This window comes from Setaria italica, chromosome V (genome assembly GCF_000263155.2).
Source record: "Setaria italica strain Yugu1 chromosome V, Setaria_italica_v2.0, whole genome shotgun sequence".
Lineage (NCBI taxonomy): Eukaryota > Viridiplantae > Streptophyta > Magnoliopsida > Poales > Poaceae > Setaria > Setaria italica.
The window spans coordinates 28,862,610-28,875,905 of NC_028454.1; the positions used below are offsets into that span (position 1 = coordinate 28,862,610).

General features: G+C 46.6%; 2 protein-coding genes across 3 annotated transcripts; one reads left to right on the forward strand and one right to left on the reverse strand.

Moving 5' to 3' along the window:
- Positions 1–3,738: 3,738 nt before the first annotated feature.
- Positions 3,739–5,758, forward strand: LOC101775028. 2 transcript variants are annotated; one of them, XM_022826913.1, is made up of 2 exons: positions 3,739–4,524; positions 5,297–5,758. In XM_022826913.1, exon 1 carries the CDS (start codon positions 3,776–3,778, stop codon positions 4,466–4,468), a length of 693 nt encoding a protein of 230 aa, XP_022682648.1. In that variant the 5' UTR covers positions 3,739–3,775; the 3' UTR covers positions 4,469–4,524; positions 5,297–5,758. The 2 variants fall into 2 exon arrangements, with proteins under 2 accessions (XP_022682648.1, XP_004972006.1); XM_004971949.3 differs by having other exon boundaries at positions 5,303–5,758.
- A 636-nt stretch (positions 5,759–6,394) lies between these two features.
- Positions 6,395–12,403, reverse strand: LOC101770039 (CTP synthase). The gene is made up of 21 exons (XM_004969115.4): positions 12,030–12,403; positions 10,667–10,746; positions 10,485–10,571; positions 10,024–10,074; positions 9,798–9,915; positions 9,638–9,694; positions 9,471–9,535; positions 9,255–9,338; positions 9,112–9,162; positions 8,959–9,021; positions 8,813–8,868; positions 8,657–8,726; positions 8,510–8,572; positions 8,333–8,422; positions 8,215–8,253; positions 7,895–8,122; positions 7,704–7,789; positions 7,550–7,598; positions 7,370–7,450; positions 7,199–7,292; positions 6,395–7,075 (listed from the first exon to the last, which is right to left on the reverse strand). Exons 1-21 carry the CDS (start codon positions 12,145–12,147, stop codon positions 6,879–6,881), a joined length of 1,827 nt encoding a protein of 608 aa, XP_004969172.1. The 5' UTR covers positions 12,148–12,403; the 3' UTR covers positions 6,395–6,878.
- Positions 12,404–13,296: the final 893 nt, after the last annotated feature.

A 13,296-nucleotide genomic window follows, 5' to 3' on the forward strand; every position in this document is an offset into this window, starting at 1 on the left:
CTTGCATTGTTTTTCTGAAATTCCTATTTTCGGATAGTGAACACTACTTACCTGATTTTTGTTTTTCAATTGCTTTTCTTGAGGGGTTTAGGCCTAGGATTAGTCTCCAATTTTAATCCCTGAAGTTCTAAACACTCTCAAGCCTCCATTTCATATTTTTGCCTAATTTTTCCAAATTTAAATTCCAAAATTCAATTTGTTGGTCAAATTCGACTTGAATTTGACTTCCAGTCAATCTCTTTCCTTTTCTCCACATTTCACCCTCAACCTTCCTTTGTCATCTTTGATTATCAAAACACCAGGTGTTACAGAGACTGTCCTGAAAACTAGCGGCAACAGAGGGAAATGCGAGTGCGGTCAAAAGTCTAAGGACCCGGTAAGAAAAAGGGGAGGGTCAAATTTATAGCTAAGAGGGCGGGGTGGGACGGGCGCGGCCCGCAAGGCAGCCGAGCCAGACCACGTTCTCAAGTAGCCAACAAGAGGGGGACATACATCTCCCTACGCCACAATGAATGCCTCACACGCCACGACCCCTCGGGCTCGCAGTACGAGCAGCCCCTCGACTCCCACTTTGGTGTCCGTGTTGCCCGCCTTGGACCTAAGAAGTTTCTCCCACCTCACCGTGAAGGTCCAAACCCGCACCCCAAGATCACAGGTCTCGAGATAGCAAGGACTCGTTCCCATACCTTTCTTTTCCTTGGACCTTTCCTCCCCAGTGGCCTAGGAATCCAGCCTGGAGACGCCTGGCCGGAGAGGTCCTGGTGACCACCGCGAGCTAACTCTCGGCGCTCACCGGGAAAGGGCTGTTGTTGGGGAATCGCCACGGGTCACAAGCCCAAGGGACCGTGTGATCCGAAAGAATCCCGAATCTACTAGGGCTCATCCGGATGCGGACAGATGGGGCTCTCTCCCTCCCCCCCCTCCCATCTCTCTCTACCCGAAAGTCCCAGATAGCAGGCAAGGGCGCATACACAGGGAAGGTACACGCAAGATGCCAGAGCACTCCCGAGAGGGTCGGAGGTCCCCCTACCCGGAAACGATTGGCGAGGTGGACGAGACCCCACCATCAGCTTCCGCAAGGCTCACGGGTACAGTTGGGCTAGGCGTGCGTTAGCCCTAAGGGCGGGTTTGTTGTACCGACCCCACCTCCAGTACGGAAGGTCCCCATACAAGACCACCACGTCCACCCTAGGTACGGAAACCCTCCGTACCGCAGAGAGCAAAGGTATAAGACCAGAGTGCCCCTAAAAAAGGGTGCCATGGGTGGGAGGGGCCGTACTGGGGGTAGAAGAGTTTTCTACCCAAAAAGGTTTGGTTTCCCAAGGCTATAAATGGGCGAGCCCTAGGCTTGTCTAAGACACAACATTCTAGCCACTCAGTCCCCTAGAAGCTCTTTGGACAAGTGCCGTGTTCTATAGCCACCCTCTACTATTTGGGCATTTTGTAACCACCAACAAGGTGTCCGCAGTGACATGCCCAGTAATCTAGATCACAACAAGTTCTAATAACATCGGCTGAAGTTGACGTCTACTGGTTGAAGATGAGGGTGTTCCGAGCCTTTCAAAGTTGCTGAAGAAGAAGCACCATCACATCCATGCGAACCTGATCAGGGAGGGGAAGCTCCACTCCCATAACCCATGGAATTGCTAGGTTCTCAGCGTGGACCAAGATGATGATCCTACACCATACTTCATTCGCGACAGGGCAAGCTGAGAAAATATGCTCAGCTGTTTCAGGCACACCATGGCAAAGTTCACAGTACAATTCTTCCAATGTCCTAATATTTTTGTGGAGAAGGAGAGCTCTGGTATTTAATCTACCAAGGTGAAGTAGCCAACCGAAGAACTTGACTTTCGTGGGAAGCTTGGTTTTCCACAGGCGATAAGCATCAGGGGCCGCTGGGTTGTTTTGGTGGAGTAGTTGGTAGGCGCCACTACCAGAGAAAGCTTTATCATTGGAAAGAAGGCGGCAGTCAGGAGTGGCATGGAGGGTGATCGCGAGGAGGCAATCAGAAAGAATGCGGTGTTCAGAAGCAGCGACCGTTGAGAGGTGAGGGCGCAATTGGGTAGCAAGGGGCGCGCTCAAAACAGTAGAGACAGTGGCGTGAGGGCGGATACAGTGAGAGAAAAGAGCTAGAAAAGTTTCCGCTAGAGTATCATTGAAAATCCAGCGGTCAAGCCAAATGGCAGTACGGTGTCCGTCACCAACAATCACTTTCGTCAGGGCACGGTACCGAGGGAGTTCTACCTGAACGAGACGATCAAGGAAAGATCCATCAAGGATGTTGCTGAGGCCACCGGACGAGTGAGAAAGGTACCGGTTTTTCCAAGGGAGAGAGGTGGCGTCGTGAAGTTTGTGGATGAGTTTAAGGAGCAGACAATGGTTTTGTTCTTCCATATTCTTCACACCCAGACCGCCTTGCTCTTTCGAGCGGCAGACGCGTTGCCTAGCGAGGAGGCATTGACAGCCAGTGCTAGAGTCGGTTCCGGTCCAAAGAAAGGAACGGCGTCTAGCATCAAGGATTTCTCTAACAGTTTTAGCTAGCAGGTTAAAAGGCAGACTACTGAGAACTGCATTGACTAGGGTGATTCTGCCTCCAGTACTGAGTAGCCGCGCCTTCCAACCCGAGACTCGGTAGCGGTCAAAGGAATCAATCAGAGGTTGGTAATCATATGGTCGAAGCTTGTGAGGGGAGAGCAGGAGCCCAAGATAAGTTTGAGGGAAGGAAGCTAAAGGGCATCCCAGAACCGAGGCCATACTGTTAGCAACGTCATCAGTGATGTGCATAGGGACGAAAGTGGATTTGTGAAAATTTATGTGGAGGCCAGTGGCGAGTGAGAAGTTGTCAAGGATGTTCTTTAGGTTAGTCACAGACTGGAGATCTCCTCGGACAAGAATTAAGGTGTTGTTCGCGCATTGGAGAACAGGGCAAGGAAGGGTGGGATCAAGAGGATGTGCCAGCCGGCCATGTGACGCCTCTCTCTGGATGAGTCGCTGGAGAACATCAGGAACAATGATGAATAGATAAGCCCTGGCGGAGCCCGCGACGGCAGGTGATCCATCTCCCAGGACAACCGCCATTGAGCATAACAGCAGTTTTCCCACTGGAAAGGATGTTTGAAACCCATGTCCTCCATCTAGTGTCGAAGCCCCGAGCAGCCAGAATGCAGTCGAGACTGTCCCAGGCGACAGAGTCAAATGCTTTCTTGAAATCCAGCACGGCAGTGGGGAGTCCTCTCTTGTGGCAGCAGCTTAGAAGGTCAGCAGCGTAAACGAAGTTCTCAACGATGGTGCGCCCATGAATGAAACAAGTTTGGTTGTGATCAATAAGGAGGGGGATCGCCGTGCGCAGGCGGTTGGACATAGCTTTGGAGAAGAGCTTCATGGGGGCAGTTTTGCAGGGAAATAGGCCGGAAGTCATCGGCAGGGCGAACTCCCTCCTTTTTTGGGATCAGAAACAGATGGGCACGGTTCAGGCCATCGAGATCAAGCTGGTTATCGTAGAAGGCGCGGAACAGGCACACGATTTCAGGTCGCAAGGTGGGCCAGAAGTGTTTGTAGAAAGAAGGTCCGGAGCTATCTGGGCCCGGACTGGCGTTCAAATAACACCGTGCTTTTGATCTGCGAGTGACGAGCTTCTCTGATTGTTTTTTCCGTCCTCTGCTCAATCTGAGACGTGGCTCGTCCATCTGACGGCCGCCCACACGGCCTGTACCATTCCCTTCCCCGAACCAGCCCCCGAGGCCCCGAGCCAGGCCCAGTCGCCCAGAACACGATGCTTCCCCGCCTCGCGCCGCCGCTCGGCGGCGCCCTCCCGCGCGTTCTTCGCGGCATCTGCACCGCCGCGCCGCCGCCATCCAAGCCCCAGCCCGGACCGCTCTCCCCGTCCGAGCTCGGCACCATCTCCGCTCTCCTCCCGCGGCTCCTCTCCGCGGGCCACGTCCCCGCCGCGGGGCGCCTCCTCTCCGCCGCGCTCCTCCTCCCGGGCTCCATACAGCGCCTCCCTCTCCCAGACCTCGCCGCGCACCTCGCCTCGCTCCCGACCCTCTCCGCTGCCTTCGCGCTCCTCACCGCGCTCCGCCACCACCCGGCGCGCCCCTCGCCGCTCCCGCTGGCGTCGCCGCTGCTCGACAGCCTCCTCTCCCAGCGCCGCGCGCGCGACGCGGCCTCCGTGCTGCGGTGGCTCTGCCGCCCGGACTCCCCTCGCCGGCCCGACGCCGCCACCTACGCCGCCGCCGTCGCGGGGTTTTGCCGCCTCGAGGACCCCAGGGGCGCGCTCGCCGCGCTCAGGGAGATGGCCGCGGACGGGTTGCAGCCCTCGCCTGAGCTGCGGGAGGCGGTGCGGGACGCGATGCTGCAGGACGCCAGGATCGAGGAGGCGTGGGCGCTGGAGGAGGCGATGCGGCTGCCGGAGACGAGCAAGGTTGTGGAGCTGGTCGACAAACTTCTTTCGGAGTGGGAACCCTGATCCTTTCAGGAGGAAGAACAATGCATTGTTGGTGCTTCACTGTGTTGGATGCAAAGGTGAGATTTTCAACTTCCATATATTGTTGCCATAGAATTGATGGCAACATTTAGTGCTAACGAATATGTAACTTAGAGGTCTTTCAAAAAACGAATCTGTAACTTAAAGAAATTCAGTTGAGACTGGCATTACCCAATTTGTATTGATAATAGTTATTCACACAATCACATTCAGTACCAATAACCAATGAGTGTTGCCATGCAGAAGAGATAATTAACTAAAACATTGTTGCAAGCCATGATCGATAGATGAGTGCACATACAATTGGTCAAATGGCTCTCTGAAGTGACATTTGTATCGGATTGTTGCAGTGTTGGAATTGATGAGGGGTTCCTCAGTCTTCACACCAGAATTTCGTAGTTCATACCATTTCTTTGATATAAATTGTCTGCATTTACATGCAATTTAAGAGTTGCATGGATGAATTGTTCGAAATTGGGAGGAAAAAGAATCGCACTATATGAGGCCATGCTCTTTTTTTTGGGAAAAATTGAGGCCATGCATTTTCAGTAGTAGATTCTTCTTCAAATTTCTTGATCCATTAGAATGCAGCTTGTTTTCACTGTTTCCCTTTGCAAACTAGCAGTATACCTAAACTTGCATCTTATCATAAATCAGTAAAACCTCATATATGTTCAGTTCTTTCAAAACAGGATAAGCATGAGCAATATTTTGCAGTTTTGTGGAATTGAATTTTATCTTTTGTAGTACATTTTTTTTGCGAGTAAACTTTTGTAGTGCATTAAATAACACGAGCCTATTTTTGTGTAGTAACAGGTCGATGAGCTGGAAGAGATGACTGGTTTGCACAACTCTATCTTGATCCATCTTCAGGACAGATTTTGCCCGAACAGACTTCACCCAGAGCATGACTTGTAGGATTCTCCCTAAGATGACGATTCCTTTATCTTCTGTAAGTCTGTATAATTTGTTTATGAACACTGGCTGGCATGCCATTGGGCGTATGTAGAAATTAGAATAGGTACCTAAGCAGATTTGGATAGGCTGAAATTTTGTTGCTCGTGTGCTTTGCGTTCCGATGGCAGTTGGATTTGAATTCTTTTTATAGATGAGTTGGTTTTGAGTTTTGACTTCAAACATAGTATTCATGACCTGTTTCCATGATGAAAATTAACTTGTTACGAAGTTGTTTGTTTTGAACTATACGCGGTGGATACTAAGTAAGAGATGGATTGTGCCCACAAGCATATGGGTATATATTCAGCTTATTTACACATTTATTCTTTCATTGTGTTGATCTCCGGAGAATATTGTATCTATGAATATGGCAGACTGGCAAAACGTGCAATCTGAAAGTACTTCGAATCGAGATGAAAATGTTGGCAAACACAGTACCGGCAGAACTTCATCCAGACAACAGGGATACCAACTAAGCGGAACAAGGACAGACTAAAAAATTAGGCAACATTAGCACTGCATTCCTCACCGTACCACTAGTACCACTGTATTTCAAAATTGCAGGAATTTTCGAACGCCCTTGTCGACTCTGAATCGTTGCAGTTTTTGCCCTATCGCCGGCCTCGAGTTACGGGCTGATGGCACTCCCGTGAACGGCATAGCTGGGGCGAGCCATGCAAACAAAACGGCGGCACCTGCTGTGTGGTGGAGAACTGGAGTTAGACGAGAAAGATGGGATGAAGCTATCGCCGAAGAGTTGTTCAAGTGATACGGGTCGTCAATTCAAAATCTAACAGCGGAATGATAGACGGAACAACGTCGGAGCATGTTTTTTTTTTAAAAAAACATTTCTATCTGAAAATGTTGAAAAAAAAAGGTACTAGGAGAGCACAGGTAATGTTCCTAGTGGCTCCCAAAAAAAATTAAAAATCAAGCACTCAAGATGGAAGATTAACAAAGCACAACAGAAAGTCACGAGCATTAACTTATTTGCGCAAGAGCACAAAAAACTGTCCAATATCCAAATACAGACTGCCTAATGTCTGAAACTCACGCTTCCATTTAAGTGCATTCTCAGCTTCAACTTTAGAACTCACTGAAAATCTATAAAGCAACCAAAACATTCAGCCTTTCTTTCAGATATACAGCATAAAAACTCTTCTGACCCAAACCTGCTCTATTTGCTTTAGAGAAGAGGGTAGAGATGAACATGGATACCACTATCTCGCGCCTTCAAAGAGATCCAGCTCGGTTCCTTCACTAAAAACCACCGAACGAGCACTATCCCCTGCAGACAGTCCGCATCGAGGGCAAGAACTTTTTCTTCCTCGAGCAACCATGATGATAGTTAAGCCAGCCACGACAAAACTGATGCAACAGGAACTGCAAAATTGAAGCAAACAGTTGCAAATCCTTGGGGCCCTCCGCTGATGCTCTAAGCATGCACACCATTGCCATTGGCATAGTATGTTCCATTTGAAAGACCATTGGCAAGCTTCTTTGGATGCCCATTTTGGTGAACTGCAGAAGTGTACGAGCCATTGCTTAGAAGATGTTTAGCTGGAACCGGATGACCATTGCAGCAGTCTTGCAGGACCCTGTCCAACTGCCCAGATGCGGCCGCAACAAGTCCTGCAGAAACGTAAATGAGGATTTTCCATATGTTTCTTGGGAGGACTTATTTCACAAATATGAAGACAGCATAAATGTTTATTCAAAATTAACAAATATAAAGTTTCTCAGATAGCATCTTACCCACAAATAGGGGAGAAGGCTTTGAAGGTCTTGACTTGAACTCCGGATGGAATTGGGCACCAACAAAATATCGGTGATTGGGTATTTCAATAATCTAGAAAATAACAAGTTTATTAAGAGAAATTTCACGAAATTAAAAATTGCTCAAGCAAGTCTCAGTTCAAGTCAGACCTCCATCCTCTTTCCAGTATCATCTTTGCCAACAAACTGAAGGCCAGCATTTTCAAACTCCGGAACCATATCAGGGTTCACCTGTGATGATGACAATATTTCAGTACAAAGACCAGGCAAGAGGTAGGAACGTCATCATAACAGACAACAAAGATTCATAGCATCCAGAGGCATATTTACCTCATATCTGTGCCGATGCCTCTCATCAACATATGTGACATTGCGATACCTAAAAAAGGTGAAAAAAAATCAGTGAGGGAGGTGATAAAACTAGAACAAGAAACTTGATTGAAAAGGTGCACAATTGAGTTAAGCAAAAGACTATGCCACTCACAATTTAGCAGACTTGCAATCGGCAACCTTGAAAAAGGTCCTCCTTGATCCTAGGCGCATAGTCGCACCCATGTGTGTCTTGGAACCCTAAAACAAAATAAAGTTCCAAGCTGATAAGTAAAGACTAACAAAACATTTCACTATTGCCTGATTTCAGTGGCAATCAGCGTAAGTCTAATTCACAACAATTACCTCAGGCATAAAAATTACACATGGGGTCTTGGTGTTGGGATCAAATTCAGTGCTGTTGGCATCAGTGAGATTCATGACATGACGAGCAAACTCCACCACAGCAATCTGCATTCCGAGACAAATGCCAAGATATGGGACATTCTTTTCACGGGCATACTTAGCAGCCAAAATTTTCCCTTGAACACCTCTATCACCAAAGCCACCTGGTACTAAAATTCCATCTGCCCCCTACAATGAAAGCTCTTCTTGTGAGTACAGGAATCAAATGTGATACAATTCCAAGTTTCAGTATCCTAAAACTCCATCAAACAACTCCTTACCTTCAATAAGTCCCAAGCTGATTTATATGCATCAGGCGCCTGGAAAGTTTAGCGAGAGCCAGGAAAATGAGACACCAACTTAAGACTGAGCATGTTAAATAATAGAAGACTGCCAAACCTCAATGGCCGTGGAGTCCTCAAGATCCGTTGAAGCAACCCAATCAACAACAAGCTTCCTGCGGCAATCAACAGATGCATGCAGTAGGGCCTGTAACAAATTTGAGACACAAAGTTAGACAGAGTTCACATTTGGAAGGAAAAAACATCACTGTATTGAACAATCTGAGAAACTCACTTTCAACACAGAAAGGTATGAATCTGATAGGCCAGTGTATTTCCCAACCATAGCAATCCTCACCTGAAATCATCAGTGTTAGTCACATGAAACTAAGGATGAAAAAGTTACTGACAGCAAGGATCTAACTGGGCAGAAGATGCTAACGGTGTCTTGAAGGGCATCAAATATCGTAGCTCTTGCAACCCATTCATCTAACTTTGGCTCCCGAGATATGCTGGAAATGTTATAAATACATGAGTTCCCACCACACAGCAATGTCACATCTTGCAGGAACCTACTTCCTAGATGTTTGAAACAAACCTTTCCACCCTGTCCAGGTTCAGAACTTTAAGAATAGCCTCATGTGCCTTTTGATCCTGCAGGGCACAAAAGAGCTTCAGTACAGAATATGGATTCCAAAACCACAGAAAATGACTCTTAGTCCAAAGAAAACAGATGTGGCATACCCTTAGCAACAAAGGAATGCGCCAGATATTGGAAACATCATACAATGTTACAATATTTGCGGCCTGCAGCAAACAACTACGCATTAAATTCCTGAGTTATTAGTTGCTAAAGCATATGAAACTCTGTATGAACAAAGTTCACAGCTCCCTTACCGGCACATGGCAGAATTGGGAGAGTTTCTCCTTCACATTATCCTCCAATTCCTGTTAAACACCACTTTCAGATTATAGATTGTGCTCAGCAAGGTCATAGTCTACCAAGGTTCCGCGCAAAAATAATTAGTTTGAGAATTAACCTTTGTACTGCGGCAAGCCAAAATATTTGGGGTGAGCCCGAGTCCCCTTAAGCCACGTACACTATGCTGAGTAGGCTTTGTTTTCTACAAGAGCAAACAACACATATAGAGTATAAAGAATAGGTCAGTGGGCCCAAGCAGATTTATCCAAACAATAACATGTAGATCATATGATTAGTTAATAAACAGCAAGACATAAGTAATGGCCAAATATACCTGTTCACCAACAACATTCATAACTGGAACAAGACTAACATGCACCAAACAGAAGTTCCCAGGACCTGCCAAATGTCAAACCAAAATAACATAGAAGTGAGATCATCACTCCTGCACTCACAGAAGATGGACATTGTATGCGTCAGAATATGTGTGAAGCTTCTCACCGACACGATAGGAGAACTGACCCAAAGCTTCGATAAATGGCATAGATTCAATATCCCCTGAAGATGTTCACAAGGCAATCAAACAACAGGAAAACCAGCTCTAAAATGCCTAATGCAAACAGCTATCAAGCATACAAAATAAAGGACATCTCATGCCCACCTATAGTGCCCCCGAGTTCTATCACGCAGACATCAGCTGGTCCCTCCTTGCCATCCACTGGTATCATAGCAACTCTCTCGATCCATTCTTGTATGGCATTTGTGATGTGTGGCACAACCTTAAAAACAAAATTGTTTTGGGTGATCAGCACTAGAACAAGAATAAAGGCAGAAGTTACCAAGACAGATGAAACAAATGCAAGTCCACATCACGTGATCCAAAATACCTGGACAGTCTTTCCCAAGTATTCCCCCTTCCTCTCCTTGTCAATTACAGACTGGCATAAATAAACCATTAAAAGTATAAGTAAAATAAGAAAAGTCAGAGCAGTCTTTTATGCAGGGAAAAGAAACTGCACATATGAAATCACATATATGACATGTTCATTCTCATTTTATATCCTTGTGATAATTTTTTTCCCTTACATTATTAACATGCTCAAATCACATATAGACAACAAGGACAGCCTTTTCCTCCATATGTAGTACAAGATATCAACATCAACATCAATCAACTATTTAAAAATTCTTCTGCAGTATGCCGAAAAATGCTGTTATGCAGCTATTTAGCTCACCAGGTCATGCACTTAACAAACAAAAGTTATGCTTAAACTTTAAATACATTTCTTATATTGCAAATTCAATCACAAGTTAAGGCCTGACAGATAATATAATTGCTTATGCTTACCTGATAGATCTTTCCTGTGGTTATATTATTGTCCCGAGTCAGTTTAAGGTCCAGAAACCTCTCATAATTCCCAAGATCCAAGTCCACCTAAAAAAATGCAAAATACAGTACTTAAATCACATGGGCTAATATGCACTAACCCTCGCAAAATTTGACTTTGTAGCACATCACTATATAAATACCTCGCCACCATCATCCAACACAAACACTTCGCCATGTTCAAATGGGGACATAGTCCCAGCATCAGTGTTAAGGTAAGGATCTGCACATTCAGGTAATACAAAGAGAACATGTCAACTACATGAAGACAAGTGCAAGCTACTTGCATTCAAACACATATTAGCTGGCTTGCCGCCACTAATTTTACAAGGCAAAGGGCACAATCAATGCACAAGTGCAGCAATAGTACAAAGAGTCACAAGGCAACAACAGCAAAAACAAAGAAGAGTTTAGGTGGTAGTGGATAAGAATAACTAGGGGGCAAACAAAATATGTAACATTAGATTGAATCAAGTCAAAAGATTCCACTGTGCGAAGCTGGCATCCATTGGTTCGTGACATGGCAATATCTAAATCAGCATTGGCGTCACCTGATATCCAAATCAGCATAGGCAAGCCCTCCACAGCATAAGCTTTCTGGAAGACAAAGACAAGGATGGGAGCGAAAACCTAGTCTTCTCCAACCACCACCTTGTTTCCATGGCCGCGGCATGAGAACCAAAAACTACGCTCAACTTTTGAGAGCCGAATCCAATTTACGGACAGCCAACAGAGGCATATTTTTTGGTCCAACGGTGAACAAATTGCCGCATTATTTTTTCAAAAAGAAAAGATGATATTGCCATAGGCACTTGTGCAAGCAAAGCGCTGACCACCAACCAGTGAAGTAAAAATCACAAGGTTCTATAATATTAGACCAATCCTGAATGGACCACCATTGTTCAAACTTCAAAGCTTTATGGCTCAAGCAGAAGATTCCCAAATCACCACTGCAAAGTCAAACGAAGGTGCCATCCCTCCATAAATATAATTTCTCCTAAACAAAAATCAGGTGGAGGGGAAATCCCCTTTGCCCAAAGTGTAACCTAGAGTAGGTGCCAACCAATAACAAGGCAATCTTTGAAGAAAAAGAAACACAAAACTCTCTCTTACTGCACAGGAGACAAGATTGACAACTTATCATCAAAATCACATCCATTTTTACACCACATCCCCCTAAACCCCAGGCAGCAACGAATACAACGGCAATAGCACTGAACGTAAGGTTCAAAAGAGAGACTTTTCACCTAACCGGACCACGAACCCGGGTCCTCCGCGCACCAACCCCCACCCACAGTCCCCCGCCACGAGAATCGCTCCAAAAAACCAAATCTTCTGCCGGCCAATCTTGCCGGAACGGATCAAGGGCTCATAGCCACCCTGGGCCAAATCCCCCAGAGCAACCCCCTCCAAGAACGCGCCCTTTCCGGGACCCGAAAACACAGATTTTAAAACGGCGTGCGGCGCGTTTCGTATAAGCAGGCAGCGGCGGCGGCGGGCACGTACCGATCTTGATGGACGTAATGCGGAGGCCGCACGCCTTGAGGACGACACCGATGCTGCTGGCCGTCACGCCCTTGCCGAGCCCGCTCACCACCCCGCCGGTGACCAGGACGTACTTCATCTCGCCTCGCCCGGGAATCTCGGACTGAACAAATCCCACGCCGCCGCCGCCGCCGCCGCCGCCCCCAATCTCCTCAATCCCCTGTCCCGCGCGACAGTTCTCAGCACGGCGACCACGTCCGGGCGCGCGCGCACACACGGGCGGGTGGTGTGGACGCGAGCGCGCGGCGTGAGGGGAGCAGGGAGGTTTTAGGAGGTGATGGGGAGAAGGGAACGGGGAGCAATGGAGGCGAGGCGGCTGGGGATAGAGAGGGAGGGAGGAGGGCTTTGCCGGGGAGCAATTTATACGCCCACATCCCTCTCTTTCTCTCGGATTTTTTCTCCTTTTCCTTTTTTTTTGCAACTTTGGGCTTGGGTTTAATTTGAGGCAGCAGAGGCCCATCCACCCCTCTACTTCAGGCGAGTCCGTCTCAAAAAAAACCCTAAAAAAAAAGAAAGAAACAGAGAGATCTAAAAAAAAGACGAGTCCTGTCTAAAGCCTCCCAAAAAAAAATGAAGCTCTTCTAGTTTGCTATAAAAAAAATCCTATTAATTTCCCTTCATTATCACGTTATTAAATGCTTCTATTCAGATTTTAAAAAATTTAATACGCATAAAAGAAAGAATATCTATAGCATAAAAGGCAATATTACTACCTTTTGGACGCGGCTATATTACTAGTCCTACAAGAAGACAGCCTTTTCTTTTTTGGCATGTAGACAAAAATAACCAAGCCCCCCTCTTCCATGGCCGGCCGTAATTTAGCCTGCCACACCGATGCGTGCGCGGAGACAAAAGCGTATATATGTGGAGTAGAGGAAAATAAAGGAAGCACCGTGCATGCATGAGAGAGGATAAATGAATGGAGGATGAGACCAGCGCATGCATGCGATTTTGAAGTTTAAAAAAGCTGTAGTTTTATAACCAGGCATCTAAATAAAAATCCATTTGCGCCATTACTCTTGTTTCAACAAGAGCTTCAAAACTAGATCCCACATCAATATGTTTTATTGATGTTTTTCCTGTGTAGGAAAACGCTTTTTATAGATAGGTGATAATGAAAGGACTAACGATGGCAAACCTATGGCGTTGGAAAAGGTCTCTTTATCTACTTGTTCTCTTCTACCTCGCATTTGTACTTTTTGAAGGTGTCCAAGCTCAAGCTGTGGAC

Bases quoted from the DNA above. Each gene is read 5' to 3' on its own strand.
- LOC101775028 (XM_022826913.1), top strand. From the start codon at position 3,776: ATGCTTCCCCGCCTCGCGCCGCCGCTCGGCGGCGCCCTCCCGCGCGTT.
- LOC101770039 (XM_004969115.4), bottom strand. From the start codon at position 12,147: ATGAAGTACGTCCTGGTCACCGGCGGGGTGGTGAGCGGGCTCGGCAAG. The intron at 8,254-8,332 runs GTTTGGCAGTCT...TAAACTTTCCAG, and splicing joins AGGACTCCACGGCCATTGAG to GCGCCTGATGCATATAAATC. The intron at 7,790-7,894 runs GTAATTGTTGTG...ATTTTGTTTTAG, and splicing joins GTGTAATTTTTATGCCTGAG to GGTTCCAAGACACACATGGG.